This window comes from Salvelinus fontinalis, chromosome 8, assembly GCF_029448725.1.
Source record: "Salvelinus fontinalis isolate EN_2023a chromosome 8, ASM2944872v1, whole genome shotgun sequence".
Classification (NCBI taxonomy): domain Eukaryota; kingdom Metazoa; phylum Chordata; class Actinopteri; order Salmoniformes; family Salmonidae; genus Salvelinus; species Salvelinus fontinalis.
Window position 1 is genome coordinate 39,512,192 of NC_074672.1, and position 22,385 is coordinate 39,534,576.

Consider the following 22,385-nt stretch of genomic DNA (forward strand, 5'->3'; position numbering starts at 1 on the left):
TAAATCATAGTTTACCATTGCAGCCACCATCCCAACTCTCACCAAAGCGACTAGAATAACTACAGAGACCATCGTGTATTAGCTAATTACTCATCATAAAACATTTCTTAAAAATACACAGCGTGCAGTAGATGAAAGACAGGCATCTTGTGAATCAAGACAATATTTCAGATTTTCTAAGTGTTTTACAGCGAAAACACAATATAGCGTTATAGTAGCTTACCACAATAGCAAACATCACAGAACAACGACAAATTCATGAGGAGTTGAATGAATTAGAAAAAGCTATAAAGGACAATCAAAATCCAATGGTCTCCCCAATTTCTGACCAGGAGCTCTATAAGAAACTTCAGGCCCTCAAATTTCCCTCAAATTTGAAAAAGCATGCGGACCTGATGGCATCCTAAATGAGATGCTCAAACTCACTAGTGCAACATTTCAATTGGCTATATTAAAACTGTTAAATTTGATCCTGAGTGTAGGTTATTTCCCTGACATCTGGAATCAAGGACTCATAATCCCAATCTTTAGGAAAGGAGACAAATTTGACCCTAACAATTACAGAGGCATTTGCGTGAACAGTAACCTGGGGAAGGTTTTCTATAGTATTATAAATGTAAGAGTTCTAAACTTCCTTAACAAGCACAATGTCTTGAGTAAAATAGAAATTAGATTTTTACCAGAACATCATATTTACACCCTACACACCCTGATAGAGAAACATGTCCACCAAAATAATACCAAAATATACACTTGCTTTATCGACTTCCAAAAGCATTTGATTCTATTTGGCATAGAGGACTGTTCTACAAAGTTATTGAAAGTGGTGTAGGGGGTAAAACAATGTAAAAATGTAATTAATGTATACTGGCAATACGTGCAGCATTGAAATTGGCAAGAAAATAACAGAATTCCTAAACCAGGGGCGGGGCCTTCGCCAGGGTTGAAATCTGAGCCCTGCACACTATTCTAGAAAAATCCTCAGCCCCTGGTGTTAGTTTCCACAATTCAGAGGTTAAATGCCTATTCTTCGCAGATGACCTATGCCTGCTGTCACCCACAGCACATGGCCTACAACAGAGCCTGGACCTGCTAGAGCAGTACTGCCAGACCTGGGCCCTGGCAGTAAACCCCAAAAATACCAAAATAATGATTTTCCAGAGAAGATCCAGATCAAGTGGTACAAAATATATAGAGTACTGCACACTACAATTACTAAGGTTTAAAAATAAGCTCAACTGGACACCTTAATGACACAGGGAATGAACAGAGAGAGAATGCACGCAGGGCGTTCTCGCCATTAAAAAACAATAACAAATTGAAATACCTATTCAAATTTGGCTAAAACTAATTGAACCAATTGCACTTTATGGCCGCGAGGTGTGGGATCCACTTGCAAAGCAAGATCTCATCAAATGGGACAAACACCCCATTGAAACCCTGCATGCAGAGTAAGATTCTCCTACATGTCCAGAGGAAAACTACAAACAATGCATGCAGGGCAGAATTAGGCCAATATCCACTAATAATAAAAACTCTAAAAAGAGCAATTAAGTTTTGGAAACATCTCAAATACAGTGACCCCCTCTCATATCATTACCAAGCCCTGCAATGCCAAGAGCTGAGCAAAGAAAAGAGTCCCCTCATCCAGCTGGTCCTGGGGCTGAGTTCACAAACTTGTTCTACTAACACCCTGAAGCCTCAGGAACAGAACATCCAATCAATCAGAATAAACCAAATTACAACACAGTCAAAACAAAACTACATTGTTATTGGGAAACACAAGCACAAACACAAAGCAAAATGCAGTGCTATCTGGCCCTAAATCGACAGTACACTGTGGCTAAATATTTGACCAAGGTTACTGATCAAAACCTTAGAAAAACCTTGACAAAGTACAGGCTCAGTGAGCACAGCCTTGCCATTCAAACCTTATTCAAGGTTTCAAAGACCTCTCTGATGAGAGTAGGCTACCCGTCCTGTTGGGGGAGGAGGCAGAGAGCTGTGGGTTGGCAGTGCACTACATTGCTGCCTGCCATACGATGAGGGACAACCTGCACATGTCCTCTACTGTATGCGTATTGTTATTGTTGAATGTATGGTTATTTGATCCTTGGTTATTGTTGTTACTGTTGTCCCGTTGACCATTTTGATTGTTATTCTTTTCATATTGTAAATATCCAAAGTTAGCTTTGGCAATATGTACATTGTTACGTCATGCCAATAAAGCAAATTGAATGGAATTGAATTGAATTGAGAGAGACAGAGAGAGAGAGAGAGGGAGAGATACCTCCTGCCCAATGTATGACCATATTAGAGACACATATTTCCCTCAGATTACACAGATCCACAAAGAATTCGAAAGCAAACCCAATTTTGATAAACTCCCATATCTACTAGGTGAAATACCACAGTGTTCCATCACAGCAGTAAGATTTGTGACCTGTTGCCACAAGAAAAGGGCAACCAGTGAGGAACAAACATCATTGTAAATACAACCCATATTTATGCTTATTTATTTTCCCTTGTGTACATTAACCATTTGTACATTGTTACAACACTGTATATATACATAATATGACATTTGTAATGTCTTTATTGTATTGAAACTTCTGTATGTGTAATGTTTCCTGTTATTTTTTATTGTTTGTTTCACTTTTGTATATTATCTATCTCACTTGCTTTGGCAATGTTAACATATGTTTCCCATGCCAATAAAGCCCATTGAATTGAGAGAGAGAGAGAGAGAGAGAGAGAGAGAGAGAGAGAGAGAGAGAGAGAGAGAGAGAGAGAGAGAAAGAGAGAGAGAGAGAGAGAGAGAGATTGACACAAACGCAGAACAATGACAAATTCATGAGGAGTTGAATGAATTAGAAAAAGCTATAAAGGACAATCAAAATCCATTGGTCTCCCCAATTTCTGTGTGTAGTGTGTAGATTAGAGCAGTGTATAAATCAGAGCTAAAATTAACTTCATATTATCTCAAAATGACGGTGATTAGCAGGGAAGATCTTAAATAGGAAGGGAATGAGGAAGAGAGGAGGGGAAGTGAGGGAGGAGAGAGGAAAGAGGGTAAGAGAGAGAGGAGAGAGGGAAAGAGAGAGAGGAGAGAAGGAAAGATAGAGAGGAGAGAGAGAGGAAAGTGAGGAGAGAGAGAGAGGGGCAAGAGGGAAAGAAAGAGAGGAGAGAGGGAGGAGAGATAGAGAGAGGGAAGAGAGAGAGGAGAGAGAGGAGAGAAGGAAGGAGAGGACTTAGAGAGGGAAGAGCAGAGAAAATAGGTAATGGAAGAAGGAAAAATGTGTGTGTATGTGGTGGGGGAGTGTGTGTGTGTATGTGGTGGGGGAGTGTGTGTGTGTGTGTGTGGTGGGGGACTGTGTGTGTGTAAGTGGTGGTGTGTGTGTGTGTGTATGTGGTGGGGGGAGTGTGTGTGTGTATGTGGTGGGGGAGTGTGTGTGTGTATGTGGTGGGGGGAGTGTGTGTGTGTGTGTGTGGTGGGGGACTGTGTGTGTGTAAGTGGTGGTGTGTGTGTGTGTGTAAGTGGTGGGGGGAGTGTGTGTGTGTGGTGGGGGACTGTGTGTGGGTATGTGGTGGGGGAGTGTGTGTGTGTATGTGGTGGGGGAGTGTGTGTGTGTATGTGGTGGGGGAGTGTGTGTGTGTGTGTGATGGGGGACTGTGTGTGTATGTGGTGGTGGTGTGTGTGTGTGTGTGTATGTGGTGGGGGAGTGTGTGTGTGTGTATGTGGTGGTGGTGTGTGTGTATGTGGTGGGGGAGTGTGTGTGTGTATGTGGTGGTGGTGTGTGTGTATGTGATGGGGGAGTGTGTGTGTGTGTGTGGTGGGGGACTGTGTGTGTGTGTAATTGATGGGGGACTGTGTGTGTATGTGGTGGTGGTGTGTGTGTGTGTGTGTATGTGGTGGGGGAGTGTGTGTGTGTATGTGGTGGTGGTGTGTGTGTATGTGGTGGGGGAGTGTGTGTGTATGTGGTGGAGGTGTGTGTGTATGTGGTGGGGGAGTGTGTGTGTGTGTGGTGGGGGACTGTGTGTGTGTATGTGGTGGGGGAGTGTGTGTGTGTGTGTGTGTGTGGTGGGGGACTGTGTGTGTGTATGTGGTGGTGGTGTGTGTTTTTATTTTATTTTTTATTTCACCTTTATTTAACCAGGTAGGCTAGTTGAGAACAAGTTCTCATTTGCAACTGCGACCTGGCCAAGATAAAGCATAGCAGTGTGAACAGACAACAACACAGAGTTACACATGGAGTAAACAATAGACAAGTCAATAACATGGTAGAAAAAAGAGAATCTATATACAATGTGTGCAAAAGGCATGAGGTAGGCAATAAATCGAATAATTACAATTTAGCAGATTAACACTGGAGTGATAAATCATCAGATGATCATGTGCAAGAAGAGATACTGGTGTGCAAAAGTGCAGAAAAGTAAAATAAATAAAAGCAGTATGGGGGTGAGGTAGGTAAATTGGGTGGGTAGTTTACAGATGGACTATGTACAGCTGCAGCGATCGGTTAGCTGCTTGGATAGCAGATTTTTAAAGTTGTTGAGGGAGATAAAAGTCTCCAACTTCAGAGATTTTTGCAATTCGTTCCAGTCGCAGGCAGCAGAGAACTGGAAGGAAAGGCGTCCAAATGAGGTTTTGGCTTTAGGGATGATCAGTGAGATACACCTGCTGGAGCGCGTGCTACGGGTGGGTGTAGCCATCGTGACCAGTGAACTGAGATAATGCGGCACTTTGCCTAGCATAGCCTTGTAGATGACCTGGAGCCAGTGGGTCTGACGACGAACATGTAGCGAGGGCCAGCCGACTAGGGCATACAGGTCGCAGTGGTGGGTCGTATAAGGTGCTTTAGTAACAAAACGGATGGCACTGTGATAAACTGCATCCAGTTTGCTGAGTAGAGTATTGGAGGCTATTTTGTAGATGACATCGCCGAAGTCGAGGATCAGTAGGATAGTCAGTTTTACTAGGGTAAGTTTGGCGGCGTGAGTGAAGGAGGCTTTGTTCCGGAATAGAAAGCCGACTCTAGATTTGATTTTGGATTGGAGATGTTTGATATGAGTCTGGAAGGAGAGTTTGCAGTCTAGCCAGACACCTAGGTACTTATAGATGTCCACATATTCTAGGTCGGAACCGTCCAGGGTGGTGATGCTAGTCGGGCGTGCGGGTGCAGGCATCGAACGGTTGAAAAGCATGCATTTGGTTTTACTAGCGTTTAAGAGCAGTTGGAGGCCACGGAAGGAGTGTTGTATGGCATTGAAGCTCGTTTGGAGGTTAGATAGCACAGTGTCCAGGGAAGGGCCGGAAGTATACAGAATGGTGTCGTCTGCGTAGAGGTGGATCAGGGAATCGCCCGCAGCAAGAGCAACATCATTGATGTATACAGAGAAAAGAGTCGGCCCGAGAATTGAACCCTGTGGTACCCCCATAGAGACTGCCAGAGGACCGGACAACATGCCCTCCGATTTGACACACTGAACTCTGTCTGCAAAGTAGTTGGTGAACCAGGCAAGGCAGTCATTAGAAAAACCGAGGCTATTGAGTCTGCCGATAAGAATATGGTGATTGACAGAGTCGAAAGCCTTGGCCAGGTCGATGAAGACGGCTGCACAGTAATGTCTTTTATCGATGGCGGTTATGATATCGTTTAGTACCTTGAGCGTGGCTGAGGTGCACCCGTGACTGGCTCGGAAACCGGATTGCACAGCGGAGAAGGTACGGTGGGATTCGAGATGGTCAGTGATCTGTTTGTTGACTTGGCTTTCGAAGACCTTAGCTAGGCAGGGCAGGATGGATATAGGTCTGTAACAGTTTGGGTCCAGGGTGTCTCCCCCTTTGAAGAGGGGGATGACAGCGGCAGCTTTCCAATCCTTGGGGATCTCAGATGATACGAAGGAGAGGTTGAACAGGCTGGTAATAGGGGGTGCGACAATGGCAGCGGACAGTTTCAGAAATAGGGGGCCCAGATTGTCAAGCCCAGCTGATTTGTATGGGTCCAGGTTTTCCAGCTCTTTCAGAACATCTGCTATCTGGATATGGGTAAAGGAGAAGCTGGGGAGGCTTGGGCGAGTAGCAGCGGGGGGGGGCGGGGCTGTTGGCCAAGGTTGGAGTCGCCAGGTGGAAGGCATGGCCAGCCATTGAGAAATGTTTGTTGAAGTTTTCGATTATCACGGACTTATCAGTGGTGACCGTGTTATCTAGCCTCAGTGCAGTGGGCAGCTGGGAGGAGGTGCTCTTGTTTTCCATGGACTTTACAGTATCCCAGAACCTTTTGGAGTTAGAGCTACAGGATGCAAATTTCTGCTTGAAAAAGCTGGCCTTTGCTTTCCTGACTGACTGCGTGTATTGGTTCCTGACTTACATTTACATTTACATTTAAGTCATTTAGCAGACGCTCTTATCCAGAGCGACTTACAAATTGGAAAGTTCATACATATTCATCCTGGTCCCCCCATGGGAATTGAACCCTGGTCCCCCGTGGGAATTGAACCCACAACCCTGGCGTTGCAAGCGCCATGCTCTACCAACTGAGCCACACGGGACCAACTGAGCCACACGGGACTTCCCTGAACAGTTGCATATCACGGGGGCTCTTCGATGCTATTGCAGTTCGCCACAGGATGTTTTTGTGCTGGTCGAGGGCAGTCAGGTCTGGAGTGAACCAAGGGCTATATCTGTTCTTGGTTCTGCATTTTTTGAATGGAGCATGCTTGTCTAATATGGTGAGGAAGTAACTTTTAAAGAATGACCAGGCATCCTCAACCGACGGGATGAGGTCAATATCCTTCCAGGGTACCCGGGCCAGGTCGATTAGAAAGGCCTGCTCGCAGAAGTGTTTCAGGGAGCGTTTGACAGTGATGAGGGGTGGTCGTTTGACCGTGGACCCGTGGCGGATACAGGCAATGAGGCAGTGATCGCTGAGATTTTTGATTGAAGACAGCAGAGGTGTATTTGGAGGGCAAGTTGGTCAGGATAATGTCTATTAGGGTGCCCATGTTTACGGATTTAGGGTTGTACCTGGTGGGTTCCTTGATGATTTGTGTGAGATTGAGGGCATCAAGCTTAGATTGTAGGACTGCCGGGGTGTTAAGCATATCCCAGTTTAGGTCACCTAACAGAACAAACTCTGAAGCTAGATGGGGAGCGATCAATTCACAGATGGTGTCCAGGGCACAGCTGGGAGCTGAGGGGGGTCGGTAGCAGGCGGCAACAGTGAGAGACTTATTTCTGGAGAGATTAATTTTTAAAATTAGAAGTTCAAACTGTTTGGGCATAGACTTGGAAAGTATGACAGAACTTTGCAGGCTATCTCTGCAGTAGATTGCAACTCCTCCCCCTTTGGCAGTTCTATCTTGACGGAAAGTGTTATAGTTGGGTATGGAAATCTCAGAGTTTTTAGTGGCCTTCCTAAGCCAGGATTCAGACACGGCAAGGACATCAGGGTTGGCAGAGTGTGCTAAAGCGGTGAGTAAGGCAAACTTGGGGAGGAGGCTTCTGATGTTGACATGCATGAGGCCAAGGCCTTTTCGATCACAGAAGTCAACAAATGAGGGTGACTGGGGACATGCAGGGCCTGGGTTTACCTCCACATCACCCGAGGAACAGAGGAGTAGTAGAATGAGGGTGCGGCTAAAGGCTATCAAAACTGGTCGCCTAGAGCGTTGGGGACAAGGAATAAAAGGAGCAGATTTATGGGCGTGGTAGAATAGATTCTGGGCATAATGTGCAGACCAGGGTATGGTGGGGCACGGGTACAGCGGAGGCAAGCCCAGGCACTGGGTGATGATAAGAGAGGTTGTATCTCTGGACATGCTGGTCTCAATGGGTGAGGTCACCGCATGTGTGGGGGGTGGGACAAAGGAGGTATCAGAGGTACGGAGAGTGGAACTACGGGGTCCATTGCAAACCAAGTGTGTGTGTATATGTGGTGGGGGAGTGTGTGTGTATGTGGTGGTGTGTATGTGTGTGTGTATGTGGTGGGGGAGTGTGTGTGTGTGGTGGGGGTGTGTGTGTATGTGGTGGTGGTGTGTGTGTGTGTGTGTGTGTGTGTGTGTGTGTGTGTGTATGTGGTGGTGGTGTGTGTGTGTGTTTGTGTATGTGGTGGTGGTGTGTGTGTATGTGGTGGAGGTGTGTGTGTATGTGGTGGTGGTGTGTGTGTGTGTGTGTGTGTGTGTGTGTGTGTGTGTGTATGTGGTGGTGGTGTGTGTGTGTGGTGGGGGAGTGTGTGTGTGTGTGTGTGTGTGTGTGTGGTGTGGGAGTGTGTGTGTGTATGTGGTGGTGGTGTGTGTGTGGTGGGGGAGTGTGTGTGTGTATGTGGTGGTGGTGGTGTGTGTGTGTGTGTGTATGTGGTGTGTGTGTGTGTGTGTGTGTGTGTGTGTGTGTGTGTGTGTGTGTGTGTGTGTGTGTGTGTGTGTGTGTGTGTGTGTGTGTGTGTGTGTGTGTGTGTGTGTATGTGGTGGGGGAGTGTGTGTGTGTGGTGGGGGAGTGTGTGTGTGTGTGTGTGTGGTGGGGGAGTGTGTGTGTGTATGTGGTGGTGGTGTGTGTGTATGTGGTAGGGGAGTGTGTGTGTGTGTGTATGTGGTGGGGGGAGTGTGTGTGTATGTGGTGGTGGTGTGTGTGTGTGTATGTGGTGGGGGAGTGTGTGTGTGTTTGTGGTGGGGGAGTGTGTGTGTGTGGTGGGGGAGTGTGTGTATGTGGTGGGGGAGTGTGTGTGTGTATGTTGTGGGGGAGTGTGTGTGTGTTTGTGGTGGGGGAGTGTGTGTATGTGGTGGGGGAGTGTGTGTGTGTGTATGTGGTGGGGGAGTCTGTGTGTGTATGTGGTGGGGGAGAGTGTGTGCTCTCTGTTCAGTCCATGCTCAGCGTAGCAGGAAGATCGATCTCCAGCCGGCACCACTCCACCTGTGATTCATCTCTCATAACAACCAGCTCTGTGTTATTATAGATTTAACTTCATATTTGTCACACCAGGTATCATTGTGTTTATGAACTACAGGCCTACACACACACACACACACACACACACACACACACACACACACACACACACACACACACACACACACTCACACACACACACACACACACACACACACACACACACACACATACACACACACACAGGTTGAAGATTGGCTCGGATGGGTTCGGAGAAAGGAGGAGAGGAAGGAGAATAGAGAAGTGTCTGCTCTCGGTCGCTCACTCTCTCTCTCTCTCTAGAACAAAAAGACACTCACCACTACAGAGCTCCCCAGCCAATTTACACAGATTAGTGCTCACAGCAAACAAAGCCTTCAGATTTAAAACACTTAAAAGCTGACTGTCTTCCTCTTGTATTCTCTCTCTCCCTCTTTCTCTCTCACACACACACTCTCTCGTTCGCTCTTTCTTTCTCTCTCTTCTCTCATTTTCTTTCCCTTTCTTTCTCTCTCTCTCTCTCTCTTTATTTCTCTTTCTTTCTTTCTCTCTTTCTCTTTCTCTCTCTCTCTCTCTCTCTCTCTCTCTCTCTCTCTCTCTCTCTCTCTCTCTCTCTCTCTCTCTCTTTCTCCCTCTTTCTCCCTCTCTCTCTCTCTCTCTCTCTCTCTCTCTCTCTCTCTCTCTCTCTCTCTCTCTCTCTCTCTCTCGTTCTTTTCATTTCTCTCTCTCACTCTCTCTCTCTCTCTCTCTCTTTATCTCTCTCATTCTCTTCATTTCTCTCTCTCTCGTTCTCTTCATTTCTCTCTCTCTCTCGTTCTCTTCATTTCTCTCTCTCTCTCTCTCTCTCTCTCTCTCTCTCTCTCTCCTTGTCTTTTCTTGTCACCCAGATGTAATTAATCTCTAGACCTCCTGTCACTCTGATTTAACCCACTTTCTCTCTCTCTCTAATTTTTTTCTCTGGTTGCTGGCTAAGCTGATATGACATTCACTCTGTCTGCCAAGCGCTGTACCAGGATGTGACTTCCTTCTCTGGACATCAGTCAGATGAAACATTAGCATAATCACTGATTATTAAACAGCTAATTAAGTTAACGGTGGTAGAGGATGATCTTAAATACAAGAGTAAGAGTTGTGATGAAGACACACACAGACACACGTATGCTTAGTGGGGTACATCAGCTCTAAGGGAAATGCTCTGTCCACACAAAGTGCAGGGAAGAAATGTACTGAAACTTTTTCTGCCATATAAGCATTTATTCCATTTGTTGAACTTTTATACTTGTTAGTTTGAGGGTTTTAAACATACCTTTGTTGGTCATGTAGGTATTAAACTTACCTTTGTTGGTCATGTAGATATTAAACGTACCTTTGTTGGTCATGTAGTTATTAAACGTACCTTTGTTTTACATTATTTAATTTACCTTTGTTGGTCATGTAGTTATTAAACGTACCTTTGTTTTACATTATTTAATTTACCTTTGTTGGTCATGTAGTTATTAAACATACCTTTGTTGGTAATGTAGTTATTAAACATACCTTTGTTGGTCTTGTAGTTATTAAAAGTACCTTTGTTGGTCTTGTAGTTATTAAACGTACCTTTGTTGGTCTTGTAGTTATTAAACGTACCTTTGTTGGTAATGTAGTTATTAAACGTACCTTTGTTTTACATTATATAATTTACCTTTGTTGGTAATGTAGTTATTAAACATACCTTTGTTGGTCTTGTAGTTATTAAACGTACCTTTGTTGGTCTTGTAGTTATTAAACGTACCTTTGTTGGTCTTGTAGTTATTAAACGTACCTTTGTTGGTCATGTAGTTATTAAACGTACCTTTGTTGGTCATGTAGATATTAAACGTACCTTTGTTGGTCTTGTAGTTATTAAACGTACCTTTGTTGGTCATGTAGATAATAAACGTACCTTTGTTGGTCATGTAGATATTAAACGTACCTTTGTTGGTAATGCAGTTATTAAACGTACCTTTGTTGGTCATGTAGTTATTAAACGTACCTTTGTTTTACATTATTTAATTTACCTTTGTTGGTAATGTAGTTATTAAACATACCTTTGTTGGTCTTGTAGTTATTAAACGTACCTTTGTTTTACATTATTTAATTTACCTTTGTTGGTAATGTAGTTATTAAACATACCTTTGTTGGTCATGCAGGTATTAAACATACCTTTGTTGGTCATGTAGATATTAAACGTACCTTTGTTGGTCATGTAGATATTAAACGTACCTTTGTTGGTCTTGTAGTTATTAAACGTAACTTTGTTGGTCTTGTAGTTATTAAACGTACCTTTGTTGGTCTTGTAGTTATTAAACGTAACTTTGTTGGTCTTGTAGTTATTAAAGGTACCTTTGTTGGTCATGTAGATATTAAACGTAACTTTGTTGGTCTTGTAGATATTAAACGTACCTTTGTTGGTCATGTAGTTATTAAACGTACCTTTGTTGGTCTTGTAGTTATTAAACTTACCTTTGTTGGTCATGTAGTTATTAAACGTACCTTTGTTGGTCATGTAGATATTAAACGTACCTTTGTTGGTCTTGTAGTTATTAAACGTACCTTTGTTGGTCTTGTAGTTATTAAACGTACCTTTGTTGGTCATGTAGATATTAAACGTACCTGTGTTGGTCATGTAGATATTAAACGTACCTTTGTTGGTCATGTAGTTATTAAACGTACCTTTGTTGGTAATGTAGTTATTAAACGTACCTTTGTTGGTCATGTAGTTATTAAACGTACCTTTGTTGGTCATGTAGTTATTAAACGTACCTTTGTTGGTCATGTAGATATTAAACGTACCTTTGTTGGTCATGTAGTTATTAAACGTACCTTTGTTTTACATTATTTAATTTACCTTTGTTGGTCATGTAGATATTAAACGTACCTTTGTTGGTCATGTAGTTATTAAACGTACCTTTGTTGGTCATGTAGATATTAAACGTACCTTTGTTGGTCATGTAGTTATTAAACGTACCTTTGTTGGTCATGTAGTTATTAAACGTACCTTTGTTGGTCATGTAGTTATTAAACGTACCTTTGTTGGTCATGTAGATATTAAACGTACCTTTGTTGGTCATGTAGTTATTAAACGTACCTTTGTTGGTCATGTAGTTATTAAACGTACCTTTGTTGGTCATGTAGTTATTAAACGTACCTTTGTTGATCTTGTAGTTATTAAACGTACCTTTGTTGGTCATGTAGATATTAAACGTACCTTTGTTGGTCATGTAGATATTAAACGTACCTTTGTTGGTCTTGTAGTTATTAAACGTACCTTTGTTGGTCTTGTAGTTATTAAACGTACCTTTGTTGGTCATGTAGTTATTAAACGTACCTTTGTTGGTCATGTAGTTATTAAACGTACCTTTGTTGGTCATGTAGTTATTAAACGTACCTTTGTTGGTCATGTAGTTATTAAACGTACCTTTGTTGGTCATGTAGATATTAAACGTACCTTTGTTGGTCTTGTAGTTAATAAACGTACCTTTGTTGGTCATGTAGTTATTAAACGTACCTTTGTTGGTCATGTAGTTATTAAACGTACCTTTGTTGGTCACGTAGTTATTAAACGTACCTTTGTTGGTCATGTAGATATTAAACGTACCTTTGTTGGTCATGTAGTTATTAAACGTACCTTTGTTGGTCAGGTAGATATTAAACGTACCTTTGTTGGTCATGTAGATATTAAACGTACCTTAGTTGGTCATGTAGATATTAAACGTACCTTTGTTGGTCCTGTAGATATTAAACGTACCTTTGTTGGTCTTGTAGTTATTAAACGTACCTTTGTTGGTTATGTAGTTATTAAACGTACCTTTGTTGGTCATGTAGTTATTAAACGTACCTTTGTTGGTCTTATAGATATTAAACGTACCTTTGTTGGTCTTGTAGTTATTAAACGTACCTTTGTTGGTCATGTAGATATTAAACGTACCTTTGTTGGTCTTGTAGTTATTAAACATACCTTTGTTGGTCATGTAGATATTAAACGTACCTTTGTTGGTCTTGTAGTTATTAAACGTACCTTTGTTGGTTATGTAGTTATTAAACGTACCTTTGTTGGTCATGTAGTTATTAAACGTACCTTTGTTGGTTATGTAGTTATTAAACTTACCTTTGTTGGTCTTGTAGTTATTAAACGTACCTTTGTTGGTCATGTAGATATTAAACGTACCTGTGTTGGTCTTGTAGTTATTAAACGTACCTTTGTTGGTTATGTAGTTATTAAACGTACCTTTGTTGGTCATGTAGTTATTAAACGTACCTTTGTTGGTCTTGTAGATATTAAACGTACCTGTGTTGGTCATGTAGATATTAAACGTACCTTTGTTGGTCATGTAGATATTAAACGTACCTTTGTTGGTCATGTAGTTATTAAACGTACCTGTGTTGGTCATGTAGATATTAAACGTACCTTTGTTGGTCTTGTAGTTATTAAACGTACCTTTGTTGGTCATGTAGATATTAAACGTACCTTTGTTGGTCTTGTAGTTATTAAACGTACCTTTGTTGGTCATGTAGATATTAAACGTACCTTTGTTGGTCATGTAGTTATTAAACGTACCTTTGATGGTCATGTAGTTATTAAACGTACCTTTGTTGGTCATGTAGATATTAAACGTACCTTTGTTGGTCATGTAGTTATTAAACGTACCTGTGTTGGTCATGTAGATATTAAACGTACCTTTGTTGGTCTTGTAGTTATTAAACGTACCTTTGTTGGTCATGTAGATATTAAACGTACCTTTGTTGGTCTTGTAGTTATTAAACGTACCTTTGTTGGTCATGTAGATATTAAACGTACCTTTGTTGGTCATGTAGATATTAAACGTACCTTTGTTGGTCATGTAGATATTAAACGTACCTTTGTTGGTCATGTAGTTATTAAACGTACCTTTGTTGGTCATGTAGTTATTAAACGTACCTTTGTTGGTCATGTAGTTATTAAACGTACCTTTGTTGGTCATGTAGTTATTAAACGTACCTTTGTTGGTCTTGTAGTTATTAAACGTACCTTTGTTGGTCATGTAGATATTAAACGTACCTTTGTTGGTCATGTAGTTATTAAACGTAACTTTGTTGGTCTTGTAGTTATTAAACGTACCTTTGTTGGTCTTGTAGTTATTAAACGTACCTTTGTTGGTCATGTAGATATTAAACGTACCTTTGTTGGTCATGTAGTTATTAAACGTACCTTTGTTGGTAATGTAGTTATTAAACGTACCTTTGTTGGTCATGTAGTTATTAAACGTACCTTTGTTGGTCATGTAGTTATTAAACGTACCTTTGTTTTACATTATTTAGTTTACCTTTGTTGGTCATGTAGATATTAAACGTACCTTTGTTGGTCATGTAGTTATTAAACGTACCTTTGTTGGTCATGTAGTTATTAAACGTACCTTTGTTGGTCATGTAGTTATTAAACGTACCTTTGTTGGTCATGTAGATATTAAACGTACCTTTGTTGGTCATGTAGTTATTAAACGTACCTTTGTTGGTCATGTAGTTATTAAACGTACCTTTGTTGGTCATGTAGTTATTAAACGTACCTTTGTTGGTCATGTAGATATTAAACGTACCTTTGTTGGTCATGTAGTTATTAAACGTACCTTTGTTGGTCATGTAGTTATTAAACGTACCTTTGTTGGTCATGTAGTTATTAAACGTACCTTTGTTGATCTTGTAGTTATTAAACGTACCTTTGTTGGTCATGTAGATATTAAACGTACCTTTGTTGGTCATGTAGATATTAAACGTACCTTTGTTGGTCTTGTAGTTATTAAACGTACCTTTGTTGGTCTTGTAGTTATTAAACGTACCTTTGTTGGTCATGTAGTTATTAAACGTACCTTTGTTGGTCTTGTAGTTATTAAACATACCTTTGTTGGTCATGTAGTTATTAAACGTACCTTTGTTGGTCTTGTAGTTATTAAACGTACCTTTGTTTTACATTATTTAATTTACCTTTGTTGGTCATGTAGATATTAAACGTACCTTTGTTGGTCATGTAGTTATTAAACGTACCTTTGTTGGTCATGTAGTTATTAAACGTACTTTTGTTTGTCATGTAGTTATTAAACGTACCTTTGTTGGTCATGTAGATATTAAACGTACCTTTGTTGGTCATGTAGTTATTAAACGTACCTTTGTTGGTCATGTAGTTATTAAACGTACCTTTGTTGGTCATGTAGTTATTAAACGTACCTTTGTTGGTCATGTAGATATTAAACGTACCTTTGTTGGTCTTGTAGTTAATAAACGTACCTTTGTTGGTCATGTAGTTATTAAACGTACCTTTGTTGGTCATGTAGTTATTAAACGTACCTTTGTTGGTCATGTAGTTATTAAACGTACCTTTGTTGGTCATGTAGATATTAAACGTACCTTTGTTGGTCATGTAGTTATTAAACGTACCTTTGTTGGTCAGGTAGATATTAAACGTACCTTTGTTGGTCATGTAGATATTAAACGTACCTTAGTTGGTCATGTAGATATTAAACGTACCTTTGTTGGTCCTGTAGATATTAAACGTACCTTTGTTGGTCTTGTAGTTATTAAACGTACCTTTGTTGGTTATGTAGTTATTAAACGTACCTTTGTTGGTCATGTAGTTATTAAACGTACCTTTGTTGGTCTTGTAGATATTAAACGTACCTTTGTTGGTCTTGTAGTTATTAAACGTACCTTTGTTGGTCATGTAGATATTAAACGTACCTTTGTTGGTCTTGTAGTTATTAAACATACCTTTGTTGGTCATGTAGATATTAAACGTACCTTTGTTGGTCTTGTAGTTATTAAACGTACCTTTGTTGGTTATGTAGTTATTAAACGTACCTTTGTTGGTCATGTAGTTATTAAACGTACCTTTGTTGGTTATGTAGTTATTAAACGTACCTTTGTTGGTCTTGTAGTTATTAAACGTACCTTTGTTGGTCATGTAGATATTAAACGTACCTGTGTTGGTCTTGTAGTTATTAAACGTACCTTTGTTGGTTATGTAGTTATTAAACGTACCTTTGTTGGTCATGTAGTTATTAAACGTACCTTTGTTGGTCTTGTAGATATTAAACGTACCTGTGTTGGTCATGTAGATATTAAACGTACCTTTGTTGGTCATGTAGTTATTAAACGTACCTGTGTTGGTCATGTAGATATTAAACGTACCTTTGTTGGTCTTGTAGTTATTAAACGTACCTTTGTTGGTCATGTAGATATTAAACGTACCTTTGTTGGTCTTGTAGTTATTAAACGTACCTTTGTTGGTCATGTAGATATTAAACGTACCTTTGTTGGTCATGTAGTTATTAAACGTACCTTTGATGGTCATGTAGTTATTAAACGTACCTTTGTTGGTCATGTAGATATTAAACGTACCTTTGTTGGTCATGTAGTTATTAAACGTACCTTTGTTGGTCATGTAGTTATTAAACGTACCTTTGTTGGTCATGTAGTTATTAAACGTACCTTTGTTGGTCATGTAGTTATTAAACGTACCTTTGTTGGTCTTGTAGTTATTAAACGTACCTTTGTTGGTCATGTAGATATTAAACGTACCTTTGTTGGTCATGTAGTTATTAAACGTAACTTTGTTGGTCATGTAGATATTAAACGTACCTTTGTTGGTCATGTAGATATTAAACGTACCTTTGTTGGTCTTGTAGATATTAAACGTACCTTTGTTGGTCATGTAGTTATTAAACGTACCTTTGTTGGTCATCTAGTTATTAAACGTACCTTTGTTGGTCATGTAGATATTAAACGTACCTTTGTTGGTAATGTAGTTATTAAACGTACCTTTGTTGGTCATGTAGTTATTAAACGTACCTTTGTTGGTCATGTAGATATTAAACGTACCTTTGTTGGTAATGTAGTTATTAAACGTACCTTTGTTGGTCATGTAGATATTAAACGTACCTTTGTTGGTAATGTAGTTATTAAACGTACCTTTGTTGGTCATGTAGTTATTAAACGTACCTTTGTTGGTCATGTAGATATTAAACGTACCTTTGTTGGTCATGTAGTTATTAAACGTACCTTTGTTGGTCATGTAGTTATTAAACGTACCTTTGTTGGTCATGTAGTTATTAAATGTACCTTTGTTGGTAATGTAGTTATTAAACGTAACTTTGTTGCTCATGTAGTTATTAAACGTACCTTTGTTGGTCATGTAGATATTAAACGTACCTTTGTTGGTCTTGTAGTTATTAAACGTAACTTTGTTGGTCATGTAGATATTAAACGTACCTTTGTTGGTCTTGTAGTTATTAAACGTAACTTTGTTTTACATTATTTAATTTACCTTTGTTGGTCATGTAGATATTAAACGTACCTTTGTTGGTCATGTAGATATTAAACGTACCTTTGTTGGTCTTGTAGTTATGAAACGTAACTTTGTTTTACATTATTTAATTTACCTTTGTTGGTCATGTAGATATTAAACGTACCTTTGTTGGTCATGTAGTTATTAAACGTACCTTTGTTGGTCATGTAGTTATTAAACGTACCTTTGTTTGTCATGTAGATATTAAACGTACCTTTGTTGGTCATGTAGTTATTAAACGTACCTTTGTTGGTCATGTAGATATTAAACGTACCTTTGTTGGTCATGTAGATATTAAACGTACCTTTGTTGGTCATGTAGATATTAAACGTACCTGTGTTGGTCATGTAGATATTAAACGTACCTTTGTTGGTCATGTAGTTATTAAACGTAACTTTGTTGGTCATGTAGTTATTAAACGTACCTGTGCTGGTCATGTAGATATTAAACGTACCTGTGTTGGTCATGTAGATATTAAACGTACCTTTGTTGGTCATGTAGTTATTAAACGTACCTTTGTTGGTCATGTAGATATTAAACGTACCTTTGTTGGTCATGTAGATATTAAACGTACCTTTGTTGGTCTTGTAGTTATTAAACATACCTTTGTTGGTCATGTAGTTATTAAACATACCTTTGTTGGTCATGTAGTTATTAAACGTACCTTTGTTGGTCATGTAGTTATTAAACGTACCTTTGTTGGTCATGTAGATATTAAACGTACCTTTGTTGGTCATGTAGATATTAAACGTACCTTTGTTGGTCTTGTAGTTATTAAACGTACCTTTGTTGGTCATATAGTTATTAAACGTACCTTTGTTGGTCATGTAGATATTAAACGTACCTTTGTTGGTCTTGTAGTTATTAAACGTAACTTTGTTTTACATTATTTAATTTACCTTTGTTGGTCATGTAGATATTAAACGTACCTTTGTTGGTCATGTAGATATTAAACGTACCTTTGTTGGTCTTGTAGTATTTAAACGTAACTTTGTTTTACATTATTTAATTTACCTTTGTTGGTCATGTAGATATTAAATGTACCTTTGTTGGTCATGTAGATATTAAACGTACCTTTGTTGGTCTTGTAGATATTAAACGCACCTTTGTTGGTCATGCAGGTATTAAACATACCTTTGTTGGTCTTGTAGTTATTAAACGTACCTTTGTTGGTCTTGTAGTTATTAAACGTACCTTTGTTTTACATTATTTAATTTACCTTTGTTGGTCATGTAGTTATTAAACGTACCTTTGTTGTACATGTTGGTGGGCACCTGCACCACACTGAGGCTGAGGTTGACAGACAGGTTGTTGAAGTGGTCGTTGGGTTGCAGAAGGAAGTCTCCTCCCAGCTCCATACTGTTACCTTCCTCATCCACCTCATTAATTAATACTGCGTTGAAATACTCATACTGGAGAATGAGAGAGAGAGAGAGAGAGAGAGAGAGAGAGAGAGAGAGAGAGAGAGAGAGAGAGAGAAAAAAGAGAGTGAGAGAGAGATTATTACATTTTTCTTTAGTTTTCATTATAATGTATAAGCAAGTATTATCTTAATTGATAGCATTCTTTGTGCAGTTGTTGTTATTGTTGTTGTTGTTGTTGTTTAAATCATTATTGTCATTTGTCAGGTTATTGAATCAGTGAACCTCTGAATCATCACATCAGGGCATCCAGGTCAGGTAAAAGGTGCTGACTGTGCGTTCCCAGACCTCTCCTCTGCTCTCTGTACTGCCTGCCTTTTCTGCTGCACTAGATAGTCCTGTATAGAGGGCATGTTCTGCTGCACTAGATAGTCCTGTATAGAGGGCCTGTTCTGCTGCACTAGATAGTCCTGTATAGAGGGCCTGTTCTGCTGCACTAGATAGTCCTGTATAGAGGGCCTGTTCTGCTGCACTAGATAGTCCTGTATAGAGGGCCTGTTCTGCTGCACTAGATAGTCCTGTATAGAGGGCCTGTTCTGCTGCACTAGATAGTCCTGTATAGAGGGCCTGTGCTGCTGCACTAGATAGTCCTGTATAGAGGGCCTGTTCTGCTGCACTAGATAGTCCTGTATAGAGGGCCTGTTCTGCTGCACTAGATAGTCCTGTATAGAGGGCCTGTTCTGCTGCACTAGATAGTACTGTATAGAGGGCCTGTTCTGCTGCACTAGATAGTCCTGTATAGAGGGCCTGTTCTGCTGCACTAGATAGTCCTGTATAGAGGGCCTGTTCTGCTGCACTAGATAGTCCTGTATAGAGGGCCTGTTCTGCTGCACTAGATAGTACTGTATAGAGGGCCTGTTCTGCTGCACTAGATAGTACTGTATAGAGGGCCTGTTCTGCTGCACTAGATAGTCCTGTATAGAGGGCCTGTTCTGCTGCACTAGATAGTCCTGTATAGAGGGCCTGCAGGCTGTATTTTCAGCACTGCGCATACTAGGGAGTCTATTAATAAATCATGGAGCAGTTTAAATATAGCTCCAGCACTCCTAACATCCATCCCCACATCCCAATGGGCTGAGACAAGGCTAAAATACCGCTCCACACAGTGACAGTGCAGGCCCCGCAGAGCTATCACTAAACACACACACACACACACACACACACACACACACACACACACACACACACACACACACACACACACACACACACACACACACACACACACACACACCTCAAATAGTACTCCTCACAATAACACACAAGCCACTGCGATCACCAGTCAATTGCTCAGTGCTGAGGCCAGATAGCTGTTTATAGGTGACGACTATAAACAGAGTTGGAGTGTGAATAGAACAACTGGAGTGTCCTTTCATTACTTTGAAGGACTATTTTCTGTCAAGGCAATATGCAGCATCTGTCTACACCTTGCTTACAAGTACAGCAGGCACAATCTAACCAAATAAGACCCTACCCACCACCATACCTCACCCAATAAGACCGTGAATCCCCCCTCCTCCTCCCCGGCAGACAGACAGACAGGCAAACAGACAGACAGACAGACAGACAGACAGACAGACAGGCAGGCAGGCAGGCAGGCAGGCAGGCAGGCAGGCAGGCAGGCAGACAGACAGACAGACAGACAGACAGACAGACAGACAGACAGACAGACAGACAGACAGACAGACAGGAAGGCAGGCAGGCAGGCAGACAGACAGACAAGCCCCAGTGTGATAAAGCCACCCATTAGTCCTCTGGATTAACGTAGCCTGTATCAGGCTAATTCATCAGCTGTGATTAGTTTTATTAAACCGTTATCAGGAGCACATTGCCTGCACAAGGTGAAGGAAGGAGCGCCCCAGTACACCTCCCTCTCTCACTTTTTCTCTCCCTACCTCCATCACTCCCTCTCTCACTCCTCCTTCTCTCCCTATCTCCATCACTCCCTCTCTCACTCCTCCCCTCTCTCCTTCCTTCCCTCCCTACCTCCATCACTCCCTCTCTCCCTCCTCCCCTCTCTCCCTCCTTCTCTTCCTACCTACTTCACTCCATCTCTCCCTCCTCCCCTCTCTCCCTCCTTCCTTCCCTACCTCCATCACTCCCTCTCTCCCTCCTCCCCTCCTCCCTCCTTCCCTCCCTACCCCATCACTCCCTCTCTCACTCATCCCATCTCTCCCTCCTTCCATCCTCCCCTCTCTCCCTCCTCCACCCTCTCTCCTTCCTTCCACCCTTACCTCCATCACTCCCTCTCTCACTCCTCCCATCTCTCCCTCCTTCTCTCCCTACCTCCATCACTCCCTCTCTCCCTCCTCCCCTCTCTCCCTCCTTCCTTCCCTACCTCCATCACTCCCTCTCTCCCTCGTTCCCTCCCTATCTCCATCACTCCCTCTCTCCCTCCTCCCCTCTCTCCCTCCTTCTCTTCCTACCTACTTCACTCCATCTCTCCCTCCTCCCCTCTCTCCCTCCTTCCTTCCCTACCTCCATCACTCCCTCTCTCCCTCCTCCCCTCTCTCCCTCCTTCCCTCCCTACCCCATCACTCCCTCTCTCACTCATCCCATCTCTCCCTCCTTCCATCCTCCCCTCTCTCCCTCCTCCACCCTCTCTCCTTCCTTCCACCCTTACCTCCATCACTCCCTCTCTCACTCCTCCCATCTCTCCCTCCTTCTCTCCCTACCTCCATCACTCCCTCTCTCCCTCCTCCCCTCTCTCCCTTCTTCTCTCCTTACCTCCATCACTCCCTCTCTCACTCTGCCCCTCTCTCCATCCTTCTCTCCCTACCTCCATCACTCCCTCTCTCACTCCTCCCCTCTCTCCTTCCTTCCCTCCCTACCTCCATCACTCCCCCTCTTTCTCCTCACCTCTCGCCCTCCTTCTCTCCCTACCTCCATCACTCCCTCTCTCCCATCGCTCCCTCCTTCTCTCCCCACCTCGATCACTCCCTCTCTCCCTCTTCCCCTCTCTCCCTCCTCTCCCTACCTCCATCACTCCCTCTCTCCCTCCACCCCTCTCTCCCTCTTTCTCTCCCTACCTCCATCACTCCCTCTCTCTCTCCTCCCCTCTCCCTCCTTCTGTCCCTACCTCCATCACTCCCTCTCTCCATCCTCCCTTCTCTCTCTCCTTCTCTCCCTACCTCCATCACTCCCTCTCTCCCTCCTCCCCTCTCTCCCTCCACCTCCATCACTCCCTCTCTCCCTCCTCCCCTCTCTACCTCCTTCTCTCCCTACCTCCATCACTCCCTCTCTCCCTCCTCTCCTCTCTCCCTCCACCTCCATCACTCCCTCTCTCCCTCCTCCCCTCTCTCCCTCCACCTCCATCACTCCCTCTCTCCCTCCTCCCCTCTCTACCTCCTTCTCTCCCTACCTCCATCACTCCCTCTCTCCCTCCTCCCCTCTCTCCCTCCACCTCCATCACTCCCTCTCTCCCTCCTCCCCTCTCTACCTCCTTCTCTCCCTACCTCCATCACTCCCTCTCTCCCTCCTCCCCTCTCTCCTTCCTTCCCTCCCTACCTCCATCACTCCCTCTCTCCCTCCTCCCCTCTCTCCTTCCTTCCCTCCCTACCTCCATCACTCCCTCTATCACTCCTCCGGGTGATGAAAAATATAAACAAGATTTTCCCAACCCCCCCACCTCTCTCTCCCTCTATCTTTTTCTTTCTCACTCACTCTACCACAGCTGCTTTAGTTGAAGGTCGTAGAGCGGCGGGACAAT

General features: G+C 42.1%; 1 protein-coding gene across 4 annotated transcripts in view; it reads right to left on the bottom strand.

The window, feature by feature from the left end:
- cacna2d3a (calcium channel, voltage-dependent, alpha 2/delta subunit 3a) overlaps positions 1-22,385 on the bottom strand; it is a 330,804-nt gene that overhangs the window by 249,498 nt on the left and 58,921 nt on the right. For all 4 annotated transcript variants that reach the window (XM_055932451.1, XM_055932450.1, XM_055932448.1 and 1 more), the window contains exon 3: positions 18,505-18,667. In XM_055932451.1, the coding sequence (XP_055788426.1) occupies positions 18,505-18,667 (163 nt within the window). The remainder of the gene's footprint in view (positions 1-18,504; positions 18,668-22,385) is intronic.